At 33.7% G+C, this 26,940-nt stretch overlaps 1 protein-coding gene and 1 long non-coding RNA gene across 5 annotated transcripts in view; one reads left to right on the forward strand and one right to left on the reverse strand.

Moving 5' to 3' along the window:
* The window catches only part of LOC106669846 (octopamine receptor beta-3R-like), a 330,435-nt gene extending 310,669 nt beyond the window's left edge, over nucleotides 1-19,766 (reverse strand). For all 4 annotated transcript variants that reach the window (XR_002910761.1, XM_024229341.1, XM_024229340.1 and 1 more), the window contains exon 1: nucleotides 19,068-19,766. Coding sequence is in view for 3 of the 4 variants with exons in the window: in XM_024229341.1 (XP_024085109.1) it covers nucleotides 19,068-19,729 (662 nt within the window). In the remaining variant the exon portion in view is untranslated. The remainder of the gene's footprint in view (nucleotides 1-19,067) is intronic.
* LOC112127862 overlaps nucleotides 1-26,513 on the forward strand; it is a 29,087-nt gene extending 2,574 nt beyond the window's left edge. Inside the window, exons 2-3 of the long non-coding RNA XR_002910762.1 lie at nucleotides 1,567-1,624; nucleotides 26,063-26,513. This is a non-coding gene — a long non-coding RNA (uncharacterized LOC112127862). The remainder of the gene's footprint in view (nucleotides 1-1,566; nucleotides 1,625-26,062) is intronic.
* Nucleotides 26,514-26,940: the final 427 nt, after the last annotated feature.

Consider the following 26,940-nt stretch of genomic DNA (forward strand, 5'->3'; position numbering starts at 1 on the left):
TTCGGCACGGATCCTTCGCGCTTTTCTACTATAGTGTAGTTTCAATTTGATATCCAGCAAAATCAAATCCCACTTTGTGGTATTCAATAATAAAAACTGCCAAATCCTACATGAGATAATAACATTGGGATATTTTTTCGCCGAATATTATCAGTATTGTAATCGTTATTTTTAAAATATTTATATAGTTTAGAAAAACACGGTTTTTCTTTTTTTGCCGACGTTTCGACCTTTAGTTGTGTCATCTTCAGAGCCTGGGTAAATTATGAAGTTTACATTATGTTTGATTGAAAAAATTATAATTTAAGAAGTAAATATTAATTTTGAATCAAGTATTTCTTATTTACTGTTTCATTTTTTTCTAAACTACCTCATTCTTGCCTCCTCACAACTTCAACAAATGATGATACAACTGGTCACTAAGAAACACAGAATATTTCTGATATTGCATTTACTGCTTAAAATTTTACAGGGGGGCTAGAGTTTATGCCAAGAGATATTCTTGCAGCTCTTCACGACTTCAACAAATTAGGAATTATTAGTAACGTTCTTCTTTTCATTATTCAAAGATAAATCAAAGTTTATTTTACCCACCTTATCCAATGCCAGTAATTTTTGATTTTAGCCGTGTTATAACAAGTTATTATTGTCACTCACTTAAAAAGGTAATGAAAATACGTTCAACGAAAAACTTGCAATCAAACTTTAAAAAAAGAAATTAACGTAATTTACATTAGCCTATAGAAAATAAAATCGTTGGGGATTATTTCTGTAGCAACATATTACTGGATCTGAAAAGTCCTGCGTCAGTTGAAATAAATATTGTACGTTTCCTAACTTCTCTCATAGAACTAAATCCACAGTATGATTCACATGATAATGGTACACGGGGTATAAACATAAACTAAAGTTAGGATTGTCACCGATAATCCTGGCAACAATAAAAAAAAATACTTAGGCGCCGACTAACAAAGATAACACCGATACACACTGTCTAATAAAAGAGGTTTGACCTCACAGAAATGCCATAGTCACACAAAAGATGGCGAACTGTCTAAATCAACTGCAGTCAGGGGGTCGGTGGCCGCAACGATTTAGGCGTTGACACGGCGCTCATCACTGTAAGGTAAAGGTCCCGGGTTCGAATCCAGCGGGCTTACAAATGGGCATTTTTTCAAAAACACCGGCACCCCCGAGGGTTGACTGCTATAAGTTCATAATAGCTCTTAAGAGATAACTATTGAGTGAAAACACGCACGCACGCACGCACACACACACACACACACACACACACACACACACANTATATATATAGAGAGAGAGAGAGAGAGAAAAAGAGAGAAATTTAAAAAATTGAAACTAGTCTAAAACATATTAAACACGTATTTTTTGTTTTTCTGATATAGCGTCAGTGATTTAAGCGAAATTCAGCCGGGCATCAAAAAAGCACACACACACAAACTCTCTCACCCACATATATATATGTATATATGTAATGTACATACATTTTAATTGTCACATATCTGTTTAAAAAAACACTTTATTAATAATTGTCTTTGTTCTTAGTTTATTGGAACATAACAAATATCAACAGTTAGCAGTGCTTGTTAATTAACTCTATCAGGTAAAATTTAATATATTTATATATTCAAAGAAAACTTGTGGGTGTGTAATTTTTTTACGTAAATTTAACCGTAAAAATTTTTGAAATCTTTTCACTAGTATATTCGAAACACAATTTTATTGAAAGATAAAACTACGCTACCAAAAATAGCAGACAAAAAGCTAGTCCCTTCTTTTGATGTGAATTGAATACTCAATTTAAATATTTTCCATTTATTATAATTTGTTCGCTGGTTTAAAACTAATTGTTCTTGATCGTTATAGTGCCTTTCTCTATGACTTTAAGATATTTTTTTCAGTTACCTTGTTCGCTACCACCTACTTGTGGGTCTGGAGGGTTCTTATATGCATGATTGGGCCGCTAGTCTCACTGTACGTGACAAGGTGTTTTTCCGCTTCACGCATATCAAGCATCGTTCTTTCACCGTTGTTTTACCAAGGAAGAACATTCTGATAAAATATATAACCAAATTGTTCAACGCTGTTTAAAATTTAAATGTTGATTATTCGTTTAAATCGGTTTACCATTTAGAAAGAACTAACGATCAAATAAGCATTTAATAAAATCATTTTAGAAGGAGATACTTATGTTTTTGCTTGATGAAAATGTATGTTGTTCGTTTTTCGACAATTACACCGTCAAACAAGAAAAGTAATGAGGTTAAGCAAAGTAAAATGATTGTAAATGATGAAACTACATCACCCTACATGCCCACTCGATGAAATTTTACAAATTGCACAAAAATGTTATTTAACTTTCGGGGAAGAACAATTTGTTATAAAGCAGAGATGTTCACCTCACTCAGCACGACAGTTTCAACTATACCAAGGTAATTAAAAACTGGCGAATCAGAAGAAGAAGGCTAAGAGAACATGACAACATTCAAAGGACCCTGTAGACAAAAATGTCTTTAACAATGTCTGGTGATTAGTGACCGTTAATCGATAATTATTCAGAAATCGTGGTACCAGACCGCATCTCACGATTTCTGAATAAAAATAAAAAGAGAGATAAAATCTACATGACGACTCATTCAGAAATTACCTAGAACACTTAACACCAGGGGAATCCATGCCTATCCACTATGAAATGCAATAAAAATAATTGACCAATTGCCCGAATTCCTTCAAAAAGTTAAGGGTTCTTTTATTAAATAAGATTGTTCCTACTCACAGTAAATTTTTTGTGAACCCGTACTTCTAAAAGCTATTCTAAAACCTTCTTGTTTCAAAATTTTACTAAATTTTTCCAATAATTCACCAATGTATGACAAACAATGGAAACCTAATGATTCAATTATGTTGGGGTGGTAATTCCTCCAACTAATTAATTTAATTAAATAATATAATTAAATTTGCTCATTTTTGGAAACGCTATGTAGACCATATATTTTGCATATGGTCGGGAACATAAGAGGATCTTAAAGAATTCCTCCAACTAATTAATTCTCAACACCGTAATATAAATTTTACATTGGAAATTAACAAAGATGGTTGTTTGAACATTTTAGATTTAAAATTGTCCATAACAAACAACCTAGAAATAGACGTATATAGAAAACACACAACTACAGACACTATGACACTGTCGGATTTTTCCCATCCATGGTCCCAAAAGGCTGCTGGTTTCATTTGACTCATAGACCGTATGTTAAAACTTCCATTAACACCTGCTAACTATAAAAACTATTAAAACATTAGCAAAAAACAATGGGTATCTAGAAATATTTATTGATAGGTTGCTAGTTAAAATAGTAAAAAAATTAAATTTAAAACTACCATCAATAGGACTCAGCCACCCCACCATAAATGAACCATTAGGTTTCCGTTGTTTGCCATACATTGGTGAATTATCGGAAAAGTTACATTTTTAAACAGAAGGTTCTAGAATAGCTTTTAGAAGTACGGGTTCACTTTAAAAAACTTACTGTGAGTAGGAACTATCTTTTTAAAAAAGTATTGAACACAGCACTTACTCCATTATTCATCATTTCTATAAAAGATAACGGTGGTACATAGGCGAGAGATAGCAGCGAAAAAAAATTTTGCCAATCACTAGCCAAATTTTTCAAACAAAATAAAAATCAAATAAAAAACATCCTTGTCCACTACCGACAGTTATTTTAATTTTGCATAAATGGTACCTACGCGATCGTTTTCCGGCCAAAAAGTGACCCTGAATTGTTTTTGTACGATTTATGCACAATCTTGTCAGTATGGCTTTTCCCTTTTCGACCCGTTCTCGTGGACAGGGACCGACCTCCTTAACCTGCCACATTATGGCAGGATTAGTTCAATTTTTAAGAGCCCAACGGTTTCTCCATTCTTCTTTCTTAAATTCGCTGGGCGTACAAGATGTGAAGCATCGTGGGACTTTCCAGTGGCACCTTTGGCAGCCCTGTCTGCTTCTTCGTTTCCGGGTATTTCTATGTGCCCGGTAACCCACGACAAGAACACCCTCTTCCCAATTTTGTCGATCCCATTATTTATCAGATTTACTTTTTACGATGCAATGGGAATGGCGTTTAGTACAGCCACTCTCGTGGTGGAAAGGAGTAAATTTTTTTCAATTCTCCCTCGATGTAAACATCACCATCCATATATAATTTTATACCTGTTTTAATAAACGAAAAGAAATAATATTCGCAGTTATTGAAATTAAACTATATATTTCATAGTGATATGAAGCTATCCCAATAAAGTTTAAAACTTTATATATAGAGATTTGATAAATACAAAAATATAGTTAAAAAATGAAAAATACTATCAACTAAGAAAAGAAGAATCATAAATAGACTAAACGAAGTACATATATTGCAGACGCGTTAATTATTCCTTAGAGCAATGGTGCAGATTTACGCTGTGGTCTAAAAGCGGTCGCAGTAAAACGTTAATTGATTCAACCTATAGCAAGGCATTTATAATTCTTAACAACGCAAGTTATATTGCGACTATTAATATAAAATTTTAATAGACCGAATCCAAATTGAGATTCATTCGAGAGGTGTTGTTTAAAATTTAAAAATATTCATTGTAATCTTTCGATACAGTTGATTACGGTATACCTAGAGAAAAGGATTTCTTTAACTATTTTTTACTTTGAAGTCAAATTGACGAAATAGAAAGAAATGTCAGACATTGTCATGAAAACGAAACAACATAAACGACTTTGATCTAGAAACCATATTTACCCATATAAAAGAAGTAAAAATAAACAAACAGTCACTCAACCAAATATTTCAATATAACAGAGCGGTTAGAGGTTATGTACGAAAGAATTATCAAGCTATTTATTTAAGTATAGTTAAAATTAAATGACATCTGGGAAAATAAGATTATTTTACATCGTAATAACATCAATATTCTACAAATAATGTAACTAAGTTTATATCCAAGTTAATGAAAACTAGAATAATTTTGGCGTAGTTTTAGAGAAGGTAGTAAATTAAATATATTCATATGATGTGGAAATAAATTTAAGACCAACAAGATAAAACCTCACATTGCTCGAAGAAGCAGACATATTAGCAAAAGAAGTAGCCGAGGACGAGTTATTAACCATTGTCTCTCACTGAACGAAGTAATGAAAATATTTCTAGGAAAACTTGCAAACAAACTTTTTTTAAAAAAGAAAGGAATCTTACAAACAAATCAATAAGGTAAAAGCTCGTATTGCACCAAGAAGCAAAGATATTAGCAAAAGAAGCAGCCGTCAGCTCTATTTGTGTTGACATTAACTCCAATCTGCTAAAGGGGCATCTCACTAAGGAAATGAAATCAAGAATAGAAGGAAGCAACCACATGAGCCAATGCTTAACCACATGAGGTCAAACATCTCCTAACCCAATTCATAACTTTGTCAAGCTCTTCGACAAGCTCGTCAGTATACAAGATCCAGACCAATCATATTCAGTGGCATAAACACTGAATAAGACCTGACATCTTCAATCAGCAAAACTTAATTTTTTTAAATTTATAAATCAATTTAAATTTTGCAAAGTTAAATCTTAAGCGAATGGTGAAATAGTTCAGTGACATGAACAATAAATGTGCAAATTTAAAAAGGTGATATAAAGTACACAGCAATATTTCAAACGTCTCAAAAGAATACTATTATTAATTGTGTAGAAAATGCGAGTAAAATAACTTAGAGCTGAAAGTTATTCGATTTATTTTAAAGCTTAAAAGTAAATATTATCTCCTACAAACGGTTAAAGAGATCACCTGAAAAACTTTGATCTTCTTCGACAAGTATTACAATTTTATATTATTTACTTTTACTGTAAAATTGGGATTTCTTTAAGGAGTCCAAGGTATAACCTTACCCGCAACACCATTCGATCGTGCGGGTTGTATTTTCTAAACATTAAGTAACCTTCCGGTTATTGATTTCGGTCAGCTTATTTTCGCTGTTTCGCGTTCTGCAAAATTTGAAAATGTCTGACTGAAAAATCTCTAGAGTGAAAAGACTACTAGACAATTTAAGACAACGAACATAATACTAAACGGGGCATTAAATTTCTACACAGAAAAAAAACACATAGCTTCCTACATCTACTTGGATTGACCTGCCACTATAGATATTTTGTTTTCCATTAGCAATGTACTTAAATGTTTATGTAATTTTAATAATTTCCCTAACAGACTAAAAAAAACCAGATATATTCAATTTAATAACCCGTTGAATATTGGATAAATTTGTGTGGTGTTTAGTGGACGTTACTTAATGATTATTTGGAGGTCGAGCCCAGTGGCACTCGCAACACGATAGACAAGAATGACACATCTATACGGAAAAACAAACACTTTGTGCCCTGAAGATGATCTCAATAAAGATCGAAACGTTGACAGGATAAATAAAATGTATAGAGATTATAAATGATGGGGTGAGTGTGGAGTTCAATCCTTTTTAAAAAAGATGGTTCCTACTCACATTAGATGTGAGTAGGAACATTAATGTGATAACATTAATAATAATAAATAATGATAACATTAATACAACATTAATGTGAGTAGGAACCATCTTTTTAAAAAAAGATTAAATAAAATGTTTTTCTAAAACCTACGTCACAACAGACCGCATCTCACGACCTCCAAATAATCACTGGATAAATTATTGTAAAACCTAATATGGATTTAAAAACAACAACTATGATTTATTCAGCTTTACCAATCTCACGCAGCTTTCAAAAATGAAATTTATTCCAGTATTCACACAACGAGAACGAATTCATTATTATTCATGAGATAATTTAAACTCTGGAAATTCGTACTAAAATAGGCTTCCTTGCAATAATAAACCTGTCTAATAAAATTTTTACTTCATTATTGCAAACGAAAACAAATGTAAGCGCTTATTGAAAATATGATAGTGTTTCGCTAGTTCCCGCCTATTGACTGCAATTTCTTTCAACCGTTAATAAAAAGTTCTGTGAAGACAACGATAATGGATGAAATTAATGTAATATATGGGTATTTAGTTTTCATTTTGTACTACTAGTTCTTATTTAAATTAATGGTAATTTAAATGTAGTATTACATTAAAAAAGTTTCTACTAAATAAATACAATATAGCATTTTATTTTGTTGGTAATTTTGTTATGGAAAATGATACACAGAATATACCAAAATGAACCTTAATGATTAAATAGCTATTAACGTGAATCGACGTGATGCGATAGATATAAAAGATAAACGTTTTTATATTTCATCGACGATTCAGTTATAGATTGTTTATATCTTTCGCGTATTGCCTAACATCAATTTCTTTTAGATACACAGAACGATAAGTGAAAATGATATATCCAAATGTGTTTGCTACGTAAATATTTTGTTATCGTAAGTTTTCGTTAAACGCGGGTAAAACTATTTTGAACCACGTCTGACATGTTGATTACGGTGCGTTAATTTGTGGAAACATGAATGATATTTAAAATCTCTAAAACATCAACTTTATTTTAATTCCTTAATTTCGTGGACCGCTTGACCAATAAATATATTTCAATTAATTAATGTTTTTAGTTGAGATAACAAAAAGAAAATTCAAAAGGTGGGGTTGAGATGGGAAGTTGGTGTCCGAGTGGATCAAGGTCACGATAGCTCATGGGGTAGAGCAGCGGCGTATTTAGCCGAAGATCGTGGGTTCGAATCCCGCTCGTGCCATTGACATTTTTATCTCAACTAAAAACCTTAATTAATTGTAATTTACTTTAATTGTTTTATTAAATAGTTTTTTCAATTTTTTGCCTGTTAGCTTTCTTCAAAATCAACGTAATCTAGCCAAACCGTTATTATTTATGTATTAATTATACCTCAATATATTCAAACATAATTCTATTATATTATATTTTTTATAGCACACGCCGACCCTGAATAGGTTTGTTATAATATAGGCATGCAGGGTGATGGAGAAATATTGAATACTCCAGACCTTAACCAAGAAAATGGTATGTAAATAAGTAATGAAAGTAAGAATTAATATTTTAAAGAGAATGTAAATGGATTTAGCATGGGGGCTAAAATGACCAAAGTGTTGATAATCCCTTAATCCCAAGGGTGATTTTCGAGGCCTACCTTTCAGTTATGATTTTATTGGATATATTTAAGACTATGGATAAATTTAAGTAAATTACTAACTTTATTATTTATAGCTAAATACTGTACATTACAGTATAACTGTTTACAACGAGTAAGACCGGAAAGAATCGAATAATAAATTGATGTTATATTATTTGTATTATATGGAATAATAATAAAAAACAGTAGAAATCAAAGTGACCTCAGGGTTATTTTTAAAATCTATTTGCAAGCATATGGGGTGTAATTAAATCTCAGCGATTCTGAATTCTAACCCTACCTATGAACATCTTAACCCTTTCAACGACCGGACTCGCTATTATAATTGAAAATGGTATGTAAGTAAAAATAAATAAAAGGCTATATATGTAAACGGCTAGAATAGCACCCTGCTGCAGTTTTTAATTTATTAAAAAAACACTATTTCCAAATTATTTCTCATTTTTTTAGCTATTAATATAATACATTTTCTAAATGAATTAGATTTATTTTAATAAAGAAAGACAAACCGAGTTAGTTTTAATTTAAGCAAAAATATTAAATGTTGATTGGACATCGTAATTCTTCGCTATAATATATTTCGTTTAATGGGGTTAAATAATGTGTGGAATAAAAAAATAGCATTTTTTTAAAACTTTGTTTAGTTATTTTAAGTATACTTACAGAATAATCTTTTAAACTGAATTTTTAACGAGTGAAACTTTATTCCTGTATTTACTCTTAGAGATAATGTTTTCACGATACAGTAGTAACTTGAAAGAAAACTTAACCAGAGCAATTTTTAGAATGAAATGAACTTTACGATTTAATTTACAATAAATAGACTGGCTTCAAACAGATTAAATGTATCCTTTTAATAAATTCTTTCATAGATCATAGAAGACATGTATTTATTATAAATATTATTTTTTTTTTAGACACTTGGTATTTAAAAATGGATAACAACTTTTCAGAGTGTTAAAATAAATTACATAAAGTTAGAATTACGGTCTTAAGAAAGCTAAGGGCAGCAGATAAAGTAATACTTCTAGAAGAATATACATTATATTTACTTGAAAGATATTAAACTGGGAAATTATTTTCACTGGTGCCAATTAGAAAATCATAGTAAATTTTCTCTTGGAAAAAAATATATGAATGTTCATCATACCTCTTGGTAAAGCAGGAGATGATATGAAATTCAGTTTTCCACCTCTAGGAGAAAAACATCCTACCTACTGGCTATTATCAAAGTACTGCAAAGCGGATAAGTAGAAATTATGAATGATGGAGTGAGTGTGGAGTTCAATCCTTTTTAAAAAAAGAAAGAAGAATCTACTTGACAGATTATATTTAATTAACTTAAAAGAATAATCGTCATAGACCAACTAACCCTTTAAAGTAACATCGCAAATGAAGTTTTTCAAATCAGAATATCGTTTTGTTAAAATAGTCCGACAAAAAATTAAATAATGGCCTATCCTTCTGGCCACTGCGAACAATCGTCAAGGAAGCGTGCCTTCTTAGCCTTATCCTCGTCGGATAGGTCCCTAAGACGAGTCAAGCGGCCAATCATGTCCTGGATCTTTGTCTCGATCTTCTTGTCCAGTTTTTGGGACCTGATTAGATCTTCCGCAGAAGCGGGGATCGCTTCGATCTTACCCTCACACGTCGCCACCTCCATTGCCGAGTTTTTTTGGCGTGTGCTGTGGAGCTCCGAGTAGTCCATTTTTTCAAGTCGCAGCAGTCTACGCCTTGTTATCATCTTGTCCATTTTTCCGTCTCCCTGGGCTCCGCGAATCGCCAACTGGTACCCGGTTCACGTCAAGCGACATCTTCGCTCAGCAGTCAAATGGTGAACAACTGAAAATGATTCCTGTTCGGGCGCCAATTTGTCACGGTTTTTGGGTGCCGGCAGCTCCGTGGAGAAGTTCGTGGGCGCCACACTATTTTTTCTCTCATGGAATAGTGACTCTTAGAAATAACAGATCTTGTAGACAGCCACAGGATTATCAGGCTTGAGCGAAATTTACAAACGCAAAAAAAAAAAAACTTCTATAAAATAAATAAATAAAAAGAAAAATTAATACTTCGTTCGAAACCTAATACTTAATTCTCTGTTGTCTGACACACGAGAATTACAAAAAGAAAATATCTCTTACTAAGAGAAACCAAAACGACACTTATAACAGAACTAAATAATAGTCTATCCTGGTTTTCCCTGTTGCACTCGACACTCGCGATCCTGTGGAGCTCCTCAACAATCTCTCTTCGAATTACTACTGGTTTTCTTGAACTCCATCGAGGTCCTTGGAATCCCGCAATCCCCGAAAACCACCTCAATTCTCAAGAAAACCGATTTTCTTTTCCGTCTCTCGCTTGCGTCCTCACCGTCGTGTAGGAACCGCTGCTTTCCGGCCGGGCCTCGCCGCTCTCTCCTCCTCCACCCGACTGTTTCAGAATCTTCGCCGTCATCGTCCAGCGACGATGAATGGTCCTCCGTCTTGAGCCGGACGCATTTTACCACCCCAGCAATTTTTTTCACTTCTGGCACTCGTAATTATGTGATACAATAACTAGCATTGGAAAGATAATCAAATTTGTATGATATATCAAAATCTGACCCTATTTTCACATGAAATTATTCATCATTATTAACGTTAACTTATAAGCGTTATTTTCATGCGATTTCATATTTATAAATTGTATATAAATAAATAGTATATAGTGTAATTTTCATGGGGAAAATCCCTCGTTTTTTGTTTTTTTTCAACATACTTATTTCAATGTAAACAAAAGTAAACGAGATCAGATATTTATAAATTTTAATAAATGCGTTATTAAAAGGAAAATCTTGTAATAAATTGTTAGTTAAATTTATTCTCATGTTAATCATTGATTTTTCGCTGTTTTGGGGAATTATATTTCAAATCATCATAATTAATTAATTTGATCAAATCTCATGAATTTCTGATATCATTTAATTTGGTTTATATTTACATAAGTATATTATAATTAATATAACGGTAAAAATAACGGTTAGAAGTTTAAATGAACAACAAACTACGGACGTCCGGTATTTGTGTTCTTTGAGAGCTTAAATGATCATGTTTTTAAAGGTTTTTTGAATAATAAAATCAAGAAAAGTAAATAAAATTAAGCTTTTAAATAATTTCTTACCTTATAGTGTCATTTCGTTACAATAGTTTAGCTTTATGTTATCGCTTTTGTAAACAATTAAAGAGTTAAGAAAAGAAAGGTTTTCAATGGCCTTTGTTCACACACATCTAAATTCTTCTTCGATAAAAATCAGAAATATATTCTTTACAATAATTGACAAGATTGAGTTTTACCTCCTGCTGGAAAGTTTTTAAACAAAATGACTTATAACCAAGTGTAAACATAATAATTTATTTTTCTTTGTATTTAAATCATTTAGTAAAATATGTAATATGTAAGGCCTCGTAAGGCTTCCTAAATTGTCGAAATTGTTTCGGAATACATGATGAATTTTTATCATTCTTTGAACTGAAGAAGACAAACTGGAATGCAGATTTTGATTGTTATTCAATTCTATTGTTTCAGGTATGAATTTGTTTGGATTCTTTGATTGTATACAATTATGTGATTAACGATTGTTCAGAAATCGTGAAAAAATATTTTTTTGCATTGTATAAATTCACTTTTTTCCACAACCTACATATTTTTGTTAAATTTAAACAAAGTTTGTAAGTCCCAGGCCCTGAAGATCATCTCAATAAAGATCGAAACGTTGGCACGATAAAGAAAATATTTTTCTGAAACCTACATCATACCAGACCGCATCTCACGATTTCTGAATAATCATTGACTAACGATCACTAATCATCACACATATGTTATTAATTATAAACTATTGTTTTAGTAAAATCGTGTAATTCTTGATTCAAAGTTACAAATAACAATCGTCATTATTATTAAAGATTTCTAACAGTGGATTTCTAGATAAAGCATTGGGTTTTAAATTATCTTTTCTTTTTTGTTAAATAACTTTAAAATTATATTGAGACATATATAGCCTAATCGACCAATGCTTGATCAGTACTTGACTTAGATTTTAAGTTTATAAGTTTATAAGTGGATGGATATAAGACCACCAAAAACTCTTTACCTACATAATAACGTTGATTTATTAAATATATATATATAAATATATAAATGTAATTTTTTGAGGGTTACTATTATCGTAGAAACCTACTGTTTTGGTATGGATTGATTTTAATATTTCTTTTGGATTCTTTCATTGTATACAATTGAACACATTTATTTTTAGTAGTCAGTTAACGTTATTCTTACTTATGAGTTACAAGTATATCGAAAAGTTCGACGCAGTTATTTTAGATAAAACGCAGCTGTCGCAAATGAAAAAATGTAAGAAAAAAGTCTGGTATTTGGAAGGCTACCATTCCATATCGCCTAAATTATTTAAAATTAGACGGGATCCACACTAATATTAGACGCCAAAAAAACCTTACTCCATTTCTGGCTATAATCAAACTTCGCGACCTTCAAAGGGGATAAATCAATTTTCGATTTATTGTGGTTACCAATTGGGATATTCACGATGTTTTGTCGATTTCCTGGTATTTCTGGACTCGGAATCTAAATAAGTAAACAATTTATTATAGCGATATTAGTCAGCGACAGATAAGCTTACCTCTATGACCAGAATTACTTTTTCTTATAGCAATACTAACAAATACAAAAGTATTAATTTTTTTTATACCATAAATCATTTTTCGGTTTACATTTTTCTGTATATAGAACTACTATACCTGAATATTTAACAGAATTCAAGACTTTTTGTTAATATTCTTGTCTAAAAAAATTCTCGAATAATTGTATTCTAAAATTCAATAGAATTCGTAATGAACTGAAGGAAATAACATTTATAATGCGATTATTCTTTCATTTGCCTCTTGGAGAGAAATTAATTCAAGTTTGAATAATTATGTTCTGAACTGGCTAATAATCTGCTGAAATATTATGGGATTAACTAAAGTAATTAAAATATATAATTCTGTAGGACTGCAACTGAATTGGTTCAGATAATAGAAGCAGAGGTAATGCTGAAAGTTTGGGAAATTTTATCTCGAATAAAACGGTAATTTTATTGTATGACTTTTTTTATTAAGCCACTATGATTTGACACTTTAAGAAAGTTTATATTTTAGTTTCAAAAGTAAACACTTTTTTACCTTGGTAGAATAACTGCAGGAAACCCATATATAAAAAAATTATAATAGAAACGTCAGATTTTATAAAGTTTATATACTATTTAACCAAGCTAATATAATAGAGGTTTTTTAAATGAATTAAATATTTATGTAAATTTTTAATTTTTTTAAATTAAACAAATGTAAAATTAGTATTCACATAAACTTTTAAAGTCGCTGAAGTATATAAAGTAATTATAATGTTGGGTTTTGTTAATTAGGCCAATTAGCTTGTATAACCATTATGATAAAAAGAAAAAGGAATAATAGACAACATTTTAAAAATCGCAAATGCTTTTGTTAAACAACTAACATTATTTGGAATATTGGATTTACATACCTGTAATGTTTACTCCCGATTTAATTGATTGCTCAAAAATGGAATGTGAAAAAACTGAAAGCCCAGGGATTAAGCAGCAAGTATTTAGAATTACACAATCGCTACATGGTTGGAGGGTCCGTACCCCAAATCTTATTAATACCTTCCAAATATAATCCTCGATTTCTTACAGGGCAAAGACATAGAAGTAAATTCTGCAAAGATAAGAAATTGTGGAAAATGTGGTGACTAATCATGAAATCATCAACTGCCAAAGTGCTGTTAGCATATACATCAATTGCACTGGACCACATCTACGTGACAGATGCTGCCCCATGTACATCCGAGAAAAGAACATCGATAACATTAGAACAAATGAAAAGCTGTTCTTTAGATAAGCGGAAACCTATTAAAACAAAGTGAAATCCCCCAGTAAAAACTAAATCGAACATTTATCATAGCGGTGATGGAATCTCTAGTGCCATCAACGTCCTCATTCCCCCCCCCCTCAGTCATCAGGTAAATAAACTCACAAACATCATTAAAATGAATGTTCAACATTCATTAAATAATGAACAGAATAAATAATTGTTAATACCCCAATAATCTGTTGTAATAACCAAGATAAAAATACTATTTCACCCCTAGTAATCATGCCCGAGACATAAAGTAACCACACAATATAAAGTTGCTACAACACCAAACTGAAAAGTTTTAATTTATTTATTTTATGTATTGATATCTGTACAAAATATATTGAGCTAATAGTATAGTTATATACAAATCTGGCAGATTTTTTGATCAGGAGGCAGTGGGGAGAGAAATCAACCAATGCTGGAAATCTTTTTTATTTAATTGGGTGCGTTATGATAGGTCACGACGCCATCGTAAGGATGAGACGTTGAGGAAAGAGTTGGGGCTGGTGGGTTAGGGTGGAAGGATAGTTTAGAGTAGAAATTGAGGAAACGTGTTCGGATAAGAACTTTCACGAAAAGGATTTTAAGATCGTTATGGATCGGTTGATTGGTGACGTAAAAGGGAGGATTGAGGGTACGGAGAAGAACTTCAGATTGAAAGGATTGAATTCGTTGGATGCTGAATGTTTTTCCGAAGGCCTCTAGTTTGATTCCGTAAGTCTAAATAGGTCTGATCAGTGTTTTGTAAGCTTGTGTTAGTTTGTTATGCTTAGATTAGTTTTGGTCCCAGTAAGTGTTCTGGGTAGTCCATATCTTTTATTAGGTTATCTATGATCAACTAAGGAGCACATCGCACATAGGCAGGATAACGAAACTGTTTTTCTCATCTGCCTTCAGAAAGTTAAAAATGAAGCATATAAAAATTAATCTCAAACTGACGCAGATTGTTTCAGGTCACGGGAAAATGGAAGCCTATCTTTATCGGTAAAACATAGTTCATGTCTGGCCTGCTCGTGCAGCTACTTGTCCCCTCAGTCCCTCGAACGCCTTTTTTGGTAATGCGTCGGCTTAATGATAAAAGTGATCACTTTAGGACTACGCATACTTATTTTATTGGCTGGTTCTTTGGTTCTATATGATTTATGCAAATTTTTAGAACTTATCTTTTGTGTAGTATTGGTTTTTATATTTCTCGAGCTTGGTATATAAATGTGGATTGTAGTTGGGGTGAATATTTCGTTTCTATGTTAATGTTTTGGTTTTTGACTTAAACAGTGGCCTCCTGCAAACTAGGCGTTTCTCCAGCCGAATCTAATCACAGAGTTTGGTGTATTCGAAAATAACATCCACCTTCTTAGACAATGTGAATTAGAGGTCCGCAATTTATCAATTTAACCGAACTTCATTCGGTATATCAAAAATCATTTTCATTTTATTATTTTACTTTATATTAATTATGTCAGAGATATCGTAATAATCCAAAAATATTAAACACAGAATAAAATAAACATAAACGTAACTTTTTAGAAATGTTTTACATCAAGTACAGATAAACATCAATTACAGAACAGACACATGTAAACTCAGCCGCAGCTACGCTAATATCATCAATCAAATTCAATATCGATAACATACATATAACATCATCACATCACACAAAACATATAACATAAAACAATCATCATATTCCACACATCCAACATTACTACATAATCTAATTCTTCAACAATTTGGCTTTCCTTTCCCTAATTATCCCCGTCTGTATAATCCTGAAAGGATAATCAGGCCGAACAGTTACCCACGTTTTTTCCCATTGTCGGCTCCTTTCGCCGCAAAGAAGCCGACTACTCATATGAAAATGTCTTTCTATCCCGACTTCCTCTCCACCCTTTCAAAATCCAACGTACATAAACAAAAAACAGCAATATCTCACTGGCACTCTCAACACGACACACAAGAATGACACATCTTCACGGAAAACAAACACTTTGAGTGAGTACAATTACTTTGATTGAATATAAAAGTTTCTACCATTCTATAAATTCATTTTTTTATCTAAAATTTTCTTGCATTGTATAAATTCATAATTTTTTCCTATATCCTACAAGTATTTGTAAAATTCAAACAATGCTTATAAATCCCAGGTCGTGAAGATGATCTCAATAAAGATCGAAACGTCGCACGATAAAGAAAATGTTTTTCTAAAACCTACGTCACACCAGACCGCACCTCACGAACTACGAATAATCAAGATATCCTAAGTTTAATTACACGTAATAAAATTGTGCAGCATGTTGGAATAAATAAACGTATTAAAAAAAAACCACACTCCCAAATACACAAGCCCATTAGCGTACACGCACGTACTCGCACTCAAACACACACTCATTGATAAAAAAAACTTGATTTAATCACTTAATAATACAAATGAAACCAGTTAAATTGCTTTGTTTCCGTGATTTAGTAATAATTCTTCAGTAACATATAATACGATTACTATTATGTATTTTCTAAAAGTAAAATATTTGATACATTCGTTCATTTCCATTTTTGTGTTTTATTCCTTCTTTTTGAAAAAAATTTCATCAGACTTGTATTACAAACTTGTATAACTATTTAAAATAATAAGATCATCATATTATCACAGGTGGGTTATGAACTTAACTGAGAGGATTAACATGAGTTAACATCAAAGTTAGCTTGTACTAACTTTTATCAATAGGATTTGTGTCGTGTGTATTAATGTAACAGATCCGTTACTAATTCATTTGAATGTAAGAAATGATACATCGAATTTGTAACAGAGATATAAAACTAGAGACAAATATCGAAATTAAATTTTAAGAATAAGAATTCGAAAAATGAATGTGAGAATGTTTGTTCATAATGGCCAAATGTCTAAGTAAAGTGAAAATTGAACTTGTAAACCTTTGGATGATGCTAAAATCTTCGTTTACTCTGAAACAGTCAAGTTCTCATCTGTACAGGAGTATAATGTTACGCTATTATAGAAGCATTAATTAAGCAAATTCTAATATAACACTAAACCCAAAAGGTTATTTATGTTATACAATATGTTCCAAATGAGCGGTAACTCCCGACGGCAGATATAAGAGAAAGTGAAAACCCTATCTGCTGGCCTAAGAGAAATTCGGATTACCAAAGATTATTATTATGGGGAAAATAATGACTTTCGTAGTCTGAATTGTATTATGGTCGGTTTACTCATTTGAGGAATTGAGAGTGGTGCGAATTGCATACCTAAATTGAATGTCAGCAATTCTCCGAGCACTCATATCTCTGTTTTCCAGGCAGTATTATGGACAATGAATATACTCCCTGTCGCCAGAACACCTATGCTGAATGTAGAAGTGTTTTAGCGCACATCCCGTTCAAAAGAAATGAAATAACTTTAAATTTAAGGAGAGAAATTTGTAATAGATAAACTCTTCCAAGAACAATGTCGTTACATTTTTTATAAATAATGAAATTCGGGTTCGGGTACAATTTGGAAATGAAAAAAGAGACGTCTTTTATATGAAAAGCTATGAATTTATTTATTTATTTTTTTGGTTAACTGCTATAGGTATTTTCTCATTTCAGTTTATATATATATATAATTTTATTTTAAAAATACTGAAAGATTAGAATTCATCGGTGTGCAGTCAGAGTTTTGAAAACTTTGTTAAGTCGATTAATCTTCTATTAATTAATCTAACCAATCACCCTCACATAAATAAATGTCAAATTAGGTCTTGGCAGTCGCCATATCATACGTGATGCACATTTTAAAAAAAGAATTTTTTTCCACAAGCTGATATTGCGTTCATGATGGTGAGAAACGCCTTCAGAATGAAATGATCGGACTTCTCGAGTAATTGAACTGAGCAACCTAAGAGACGATGAAATTCTGTAAGCAGTTGATCGAAACTGGTCCGTCGATTCTCGCGTTTTCACCGTGTTTTGACGTTCCAGTCTGTTCGTTTCTTAGTGCAGAGCAAAATAATTGTCTTAAAAGGATCAAACGTGATCAGTCACGTTTTATCGATTTATTTAAACCATAGCCCGTATCTTTTTCGTTTTTATTCCTTTATTTTCTTTCGTATTCCCCGTATACCAGTTTGTTGAAACAAGAAAAAAAATTTACAGATATTTTTTATGCCTTAGTAGTGCCTTTTTTTACCCTAGTATTCTACCTTAGTACTACTTGAATTACAAAAATTTTCTTAGTTTTGTCAGATGGAGTCGTTTTAAAATGTTTAATTTAAAATTCTTAAATCCTATCAGACAAAGCATCTATTTAAATGGCAGTAGTACCTTAGGAATGCGAAATGTAAAGCTTTATGCTTTACTTTGACAGATCAGCTTGGTTTTCCTAGTGGAACGCTTCGACATGTATTTAATTTGTTTGTTCCCAAGTTTTATATCGGCAATTTGATTTAAATATTTGAGTTCTTCTTGTAAGACTTTCAATGGGTTTTTTGGCATTATTTTGGAATTTGTTACAGATACCTAAACTTCCAAAAGGTTTTTTGACTTGCAAGACGGTTAAAATAAATTAATCGGAATAAAAATTAGGCCAGGTTTACAAATGACCATTCAAATTAATTTTTTAAACAAGGTACCATGTTATATTGTATTGTTTTAAGTAGGTTTTTAAAATAACCTATTGGGTATATAATGATGAAAAACATTTAACTTTTTCTTTTACCAGCGTTTTTTTGCCTAAAAAACGATGTTGTTCGATTCAAGTTAAAACATCCTTACGCTTTATGCAGGTAGTTCTTCTGTGATTTGGGAGTTTATTTTGTTCCACTGATTGAACTATATTTCGGTAATGAGAGTATAAAAAGTGTGTTTATAAATGAAATCAAAACTACTGAATTTGGTGGTGATTACCTGAAGTACATCGTGACCATAACGACTCCAGGTATCCAAAAAGAAACACTAGACGATATAATAGCGTAATATTTGTTCACAACGAAAATACAGACGTTGGGGTTTGTCTTTCGGAACTGCTGGTGATCCGCGGTGGTGTACCATCCGAGGAAGATCGGGGTGAACGAGATGAGGGCGGGTAGAACCCAGACGTTGGCCAGCATGAAAGATACAGTCCTGTGCGTCATGGTGATGGGGTACTGCAAGGGTCTCACAATAGCGTAATAACGGTCTACACTTATGCAGCATAAGTGGAGGATGGACGCTGTAGAAAAGTACACGTCCAGAGAGTTCCAGACGTCGCACATGACCGGGCCGAAGACCCAGTGGCCGGTGAGCTCGACGCTGGCGTTGAACGTCATGGCGCAGAGCGCGACCAGGAGGTCCGCCAGGGCCAAAGAGACAACATAGTAGTTGGTGATGATCCTCAGCTTCCTGTGGCGGACGACGCTAATGATGACCAGCGCGTTGCCGAGAACTGCCATCACGATGATGAGCCCCATGATGAAGCCCTTGACGAGAAAAGGGGCCACGGATATACCCTCGACCCTCTCGTGGGTTGAAGATGTCGTGTTGATGTCATAATAGGCTGACGGTGTTGTGTCAGCCATGGTTTTCAGCATGTTTCACCCGTTTCATCTTAACCCGAGAGGAGCTGCCTCGACACTGCCACAACCACGGGCCCTTCTCCCCTTCCAACCCCCGACCAACTCCCACCACCCTCGGAAACCCTTTCACAAATATTTCCGCTCAGGCATCTTGTAGAAATTTGCGTTTTCTCTTCCTATTTAATTTTTTTATCAACCTTAAATAACTAGATCAAGCAAAAAATTATTTAAAGGAATCGATGTATTTTAACAATGAATTCTTCGTGACAAACTGTACAACCATATTTCAAATTGAATGTACAACCATAATTCAACAATTTAAAAAGTCATTACTGATCCAAATCATATGTCATTTTGTATAACATTAATATACAGCAATTAAAATAATAATAACTCTTAAATGGTTTTTGTTTCCTAGGAAACAAATGTACATATTTTTTTAATAAAAGTGGGACAGAAAGTTTCAAGAAAATTAATTTGAGAGTTTTAAGAAAATTAGTTTCAATAAAATCACAATTTTATTGAATAATTGTCGATTAAACTATGAAAAATTTCATTATCACAAAATTAAGTATTTTTTATGATTTTTCAGAATTCTAATTGGTGAAGTGAGTAGTCAGCAACCATTAAGGTTAAGAAAAAATAGCAATTCAATAATTTGTCAATAAAAAGTAAAGTTAGTGATATTTAAGCCGTAACACATATTGTGTTAATATACTGAGAGGGAAAAAATGACCACCCTTAATATTTTAAATTATTCTTTAAATAAGATATGGGTTGAGATAAAAAGTCAGTGTCACGAGCGGGATTCGAACCCACAACCTTCGGCTAAATACACTGCTGCTCTACCATTTGATCTATAGTGACTTCGATCCCCTCGGACACTAATTTCCCATCTGAACCCAACCTTCTAATTTTCTTTCCTTTTTGCCATTTTCCATATCTTACATAAAGATTAATTAATTGAAAGATGTTATTTGGTCAATCGGACCACGAAATTTAATCATTTTAAATTATCTCTTAGACAATACTCCATTGATTATTGTATAGCAATATTTGTTCCATTTTAAAGGATTAGAGTTGAATAAAATACAGGTAACATGTCCCCCATGTGTTTACAAGTTTTGGTTGGAAGTTGCATATTGCAAATTAAGGTTAGGTTGCTTAGATCATTGGAAAAATTTAAGCACTTTTAAAATGGGTATAATTTAAAAATTTGCATTATTATTACTGAATGACTCACTGATCATCAAAAGTATAAGATACTTTCCGAATAACTAGAAATGTACAATTCCATTTTAAAAAAGGTAAGAATCTGAAAATGGTAATTGTTTATTTTGTACAGTTTTCCTTTTGATATTCTTTACATTGTAATCTCCTGTAATTTTTATCAGATAGCTTTTCTACTTTTTAAACCTTCTTCTTTTAATCGATTGTATAAAGAACTTTGTAGAAGAGAACTCTTACAATTAAAAACTGTTGGTCGATCACCATATCCCTTACTGCTTACAACTTTTTGCACTTAAAAAATTAATAACCATTCTAATTTTATTTATAAGTTTATATTTTTATTGTAATTATAAATTTATGTTTTTAATCTATTTTTTAAGCAGGTTAGCTATTACTTGAAACAAAAGGAATGAAAATAATTTCTCTAAAAATTTTGGAAGATTTGTTCTCTGCTCATCATGTCTACATTTGCACATTTTTCTGTTAAGGAGCTACTGTACAAAACAAAATCTTTACTCCTCATTTCTTTGTTGTTTGCCGAGTCTATTAGAGTAAAAGGCAAGAAGAATTGTTGCGCCTTGGATTTTGTTCAAGGGAGGAAAATAGGAAAATGGCAATTGAGAGTTGTAACCCCCGTTTCAGCCCTCCAAAGAGCTTTTGCCTCACCTTGTATCTGCCGGTAAGATATATACATAAGAAAGAGCCTGTAAACAGGAATCTGTAAATTGTTGCGGGTTTTGCATGTTGTGCCTTCACAAGTCGTTTGCAATGAGAAACAAAATATTCACTTGCACATTCAGAAATAGGCATATGTTAGTTTATGAAGGTAAAGAATACAATTTATATCCCTAAATCATTAAAAAAAAGTGTAAAGCAAAATAAAAAAAATCATTTAAAAAATATTATTCAAGCTACTTGAGCACATGTTATTATTATGTCTAATATATAGAACAACAATAAGCATTGTCAAGAATTAATTACATTAATAAATTATTCGGAATTTAAAATATTTTTATTAAAGAAAATCTCTAAAAGCACAGCTTTGAAATTATAATGGATAAGGTAGCATAAAAAGTGTTTTACTTTACATGATATGCATACGTATGAGATCATTAGATATTTTACTCCCATATTTTCCGTACCAGTTAACTAGTGAACTGAGGGAAACACAAAAAATAAGAGAAACAGCAATCTGCGCATTTCTCGATACTGAAGGAGCAGCACGACAAAAGGAGGGGGGTAGAGTGAATGAACTGCTCGAAACTCTAGACCGTAAAGGGATAAAGTGTCAAGGCTATGCGGAGGATATATATATNATATAGTCCTAATAGCCAGAGGAAATTTCAGGAAACTCTCTGTGACATAATCCAAAAGTGCTAAAGATCAAAAGAGAATGGTGTAAAACCGCTGGCTTAGGATTCAACTACAATCGTTTTTACACGAAAAAGAAAATTGGATCACATGAGGCAACAACACTCACTGTGATAGAAATTAAAAAAAGAAGTCAAATATCTGGGCGTCACACTAGATAAAACACTGACATTTAAGGAACAAATCGGCTCCACCATCAAAAAGGCGACACGAAAAAAAAACATTGATGGTGTGCAGAAGAATAGCGGGGAAAACTGGGGATGTAGACCGTAAACCCTGCTTTGTATGTACACCATAATGGTAAAACCTATTCTTGCTTACGGATCCATTGCCTGGGCCGATAAAGCAGAACATATAACAAAACTAAAAGAACTCACAAAAATATACATGCATCTGTACAACGGGACCGTAGAACATGTCTCACAGTTGGTATGAAAAAGATACTGGGATCTTCCCACCCCTACACCACATTACAATGAGGACAGCACAGAAAACTATTATTAGTATATTAAAAACAACTCCAACGGGAATTAAACCAAAATGGTGGATAGCAACAACATAATTAATGACCATCCAATACTCATGGCTTCAAGAGACGACATGAACAGGATGTTTGAATTTAAACAAAATTCCAAATAAACTTAGGTATCAAAAAGAACGAGAAGAAAGCACCTCCTTTAAGAACGGCACCATCTATTGGTACTCAGATGGATCAAGAAAACATGAAGGTAAATGGGTAAGTGTATTCAGTTCTGGAACCAAATACTCCGAGCCCATAGGAAAATACACCATTATCTTCCAAGTTGAGGTCTACGGAATCGAGGGATGTACTCAATGCAACTTGAATAAATGGTACAAAAACCAGAACATAGTTGTCAAGTAAGATAACAAAGCAGCCATCAAAGGACCAAGCTGAAGCATCATTAGTTCAAAGATGGTGATGAACGGCAAACACAAATTAAACATATTACGTATGCAGAACAAAGTCAGCGTTCTACTACCTCATCTCCGAGGTCATGTGGGTGTAGAAGGCAACGAGAGAGCGGACACCCTTGTAAGAAAAGGGGCTGCTAAACTGCTGATAGGACCCGAACCATTCTGTGGCATAGGAACCCACACTATTTATGAGTACCTCTGACAGAAGGATAAAAAGAAAGTTAGGGAACAATGGAACTCACTCATTGGACACAAAAAATACAAGAACCCCCTAACAAATTTCGGAAGGACAGAAGTAATAACATCATTCAAAGTAATAGTAATAGTAAATAATGGACTGTATCAAAGGAAGTAGGAAAAAACTGCGAGTCCTAGCCGGATTCTTAACGGGGCAACCTAAACGGACATTTAAAGAAGATGGGCATAACCAAACCCGGCACGTGCAGATTGTGCAAAGAAGCAGAGGAAACACACAAAAAATTATCACCGAACTGTGGCGCTACACTTTCCCGAGGAGGAAATACTTTTCGACGTACAGTGTGACCATAGAAGAAATTCAACCTCTGAAACCGGGCTTACAAATCAAGTTCCTTGATGAAATATGACTCACCGATGTGCTATAAGCACATGATGGGGGATACAAAACCTCTTAAAGGGCGCAGTGTATTCCACACCCTGACTAATATATCTACATCTACTTCTCCCATATTTTCTTATAATCAAGAACATAATACAATTTGGAGCAAAAGCAAGCTGGTAATATTTCTGATTATAATAATAATACTTATATAATGTAAACGTTAATAATATAAACATAAAAATTCCTGCATAAATATTTCTGATAGTTGAGGTTTATATCAAGTCGTTCGATGCCGGAGGCTCGTATCAGGGAATGACACATACCCATGTGTCATCCCCTGATATACAGTGCTGAGAATGAGTCAATGAGTATGATATATCCAAATCAAAACGATTACGTGAGTATCTTTTTTCCACCAACCATATGAATAGAAACATACAACAATATACTTTTACTTATTCATTTTAAACATAGCGAATACATCGCTAATCTCAAATTCGTTATTTTTTACATTGGTCAAGGATTAATTTTCTTGTTCAATGATTTTATGCCTGTATCGTATTTGGTTGTTTAATTACTTTTTATTACTCGTAGTGAATCTTTATCTCCATGAAATGACGGCTGGCGTCAAAGGTATAGCGTATAGTCAATGTTAGATTGGAAATCCATCTGATCTTGGTCTTTATCTACTCGGTCAGTCAATTTCCGTTGATATACTCAAAAGGCGCTCGTTGTTTTAAAACGGCCTCGAGTGTATATATATATATATGTAAGTTATTAGTTNATATTTATATATATAGAAACAACAAAACTCTATTAAGCATATCCTCCAGCAACCTTATCGACAAACTCAATAAGTTCACCCAGTGAAATATTTAAAACAAAATTTTTAATTACGCAAAAATAGAGAATCTCTCTCTCACACCGTCTCTTTTTACGTCTAGCTAAGACATGGCTACTTAGGTACTTTAATATATAGTTCTTACTAACAGTTTGTTGTTTTCAACGACCCGGATTAAGGAGTTAGAAACACATCTCTCGATTTGAATGGAAAGAGTGAACCGGCCGATCAACCGCCAATATTCCGCCATCGGCCCTACAGTCTAAAAGATCACCCACTTACAACAAACAAATAAATAAATTACTTACAAATAAATACACACAACAACACAGATACACTTATTTACACAGATATTCACGTTGAGATATTTACATGTGAGGAAACAGTTTGGTTCCCGATTACTCATCGTCAACAAGACAAGAGGATCTTTAACGTCCGCACCTGGCTCATGGCCTTATCGGACGTTTTGATCCTCAAGATGGGAGCTGACGCACTTCTGCATACGACGAAATGGTGTTACCGCCGCAGCATTGGTGTAGTGGTGTCCCGGCCCCTAAGGGTTGGTAACCACGCTTTCCGCTTGTCCATTCCGAATGGTCGGGCCCGCATTGTGCGTCGGGTCGTACGCCGCACGTTAGGGGCTAACAGGCCGAAATACATCAGCCCTTCCCCCCCCCCGCGTACTCCCTAGATAGAGAAGGCCACTCTATCTCTCTGAGTATAGAGGCTCCCCTAGCGTAGAAACTTCCGGGAACGCACCGACATTGGTTTTAGTTTATAGTGGGATTGCTACCCACCCCCTAGATGAGCACTTTCTACGGTAAAAGTCTCTTATCGAGCTCAGCCTACACCTGCTGCACGCATTCGAGGGACGCCATAGGTCTAGCCTAGGGGGTCCGATCCTTCGCTTCCCCAAGGGTACCACGCCGGTCATACGCACAACAATGCAAAGCATACTCGAGTCAAAGACGCCGACTCACTACCCGCTTCCAATCGCTTACTTACGCATTCGAGGGACTGTAGCATGATCATTACGTCCTCAACGCTTACATGCTGTCGTCCGGTCGCAACGTCTCCCGTGAGGACTGGGGGGTACTACGCATTTTACGAAATAAAATTGTCCTAAGATTACAAAAAGACAATCGTGAATAAATAAATAAACGAAATATGAAAAAAATATATTCAAAAATAAACTTTACGCTGCACCTCACACGATCCGTGTCTGTCAAAAACTAAACCAGACACACTCGACAAGATGAGACACACAGAGCAACCTTTCTCTACAAGCGGGACACCTGTGCGGGTTTTGACCCAGAAGCAGATGTCCGTGTGTCAGACGGGTAAGACCAATCCTCAACCGAGTTAACATGGTCCTTTCATTTCGTTTCAGATTCTCATGAGGCCATCGCTCAGTCGTGCCCTTAACTCGCAGGTGCTTCTCGGACGACCCGACCCACTGACGCTGCCAACGCTTTCTCACATCGGTCTTTACTGCTTGCACAGCGTCACCGGGCCGGATCGCGGTAGCATAGTCTGGAGGGCTTCCAGCCCGACGTGACCGGGTACCGAGACAACTACTACCGTTTTCCCCAGGAGCTCCAGCTCAGCATATCTTTCTAAAAGGAGCACGTCAAAAGGGTCCGTGGCGAATCTGGCCTGGATGGCAGATACTGCACTCAGGGAGTCCGTACAGACAAGGAAGGCAGTGAAGATATAATTCGGTTTTCTATATCTCGTGTCGTAATAAAATAATAAGGAAAACAGAATACTCTCTTACAATTAAAATTCTGTCTGAGTAACTATGTATAAAGTTTTTTTTAAATATACTTTTCTTCGGCACACCATACGTATGAAATAAACCTTTTATAATGTGCGGCAACCTATGAACAATTGAACACAAATTGTTTTCGTTACACACTTTTTTCTTCTTCTTGTCTTTATAACATAAACAGGAGTTCCAAGCACCTCTGAGCAAGCGTATCCAATAGGCTTCCTCAATCTCGGTCTAGAATTCTCCTGTCTTCTTAGTATTGTGGACGTCCCTTTGACGGCCTTTACGAAATCACTTCCATAAATAGTCTGTTAGCGCCATTTATGAGAGTATCATGTAATTTGAAGAAAATAATAAAAAGTGGAAGCGTATACTTTCAACTGTTAAATAAAAGATATGGACTACTCAGACACCTACTGGGACCAAAATCAACAACAATCATACGTTCCAAACTAACCGCTTACAAAACCGTCATTAAGGCCGGACCCCACATGACC

This window comes from Cimex lectularius, unplaced genomic scaffold, assembly GCF_000648675.2.
Source record: "Cimex lectularius strain Harlan isolate CLEC.00 unplaced genomic scaffold, Clec_2.1 scaffold302, whole genome shotgun sequence".
Taxonomy (NCBI): domain Eukaryota; kingdom Metazoa; phylum Arthropoda; class Insecta; order Hemiptera; family Cimicidae; genus Cimex; species Cimex lectularius.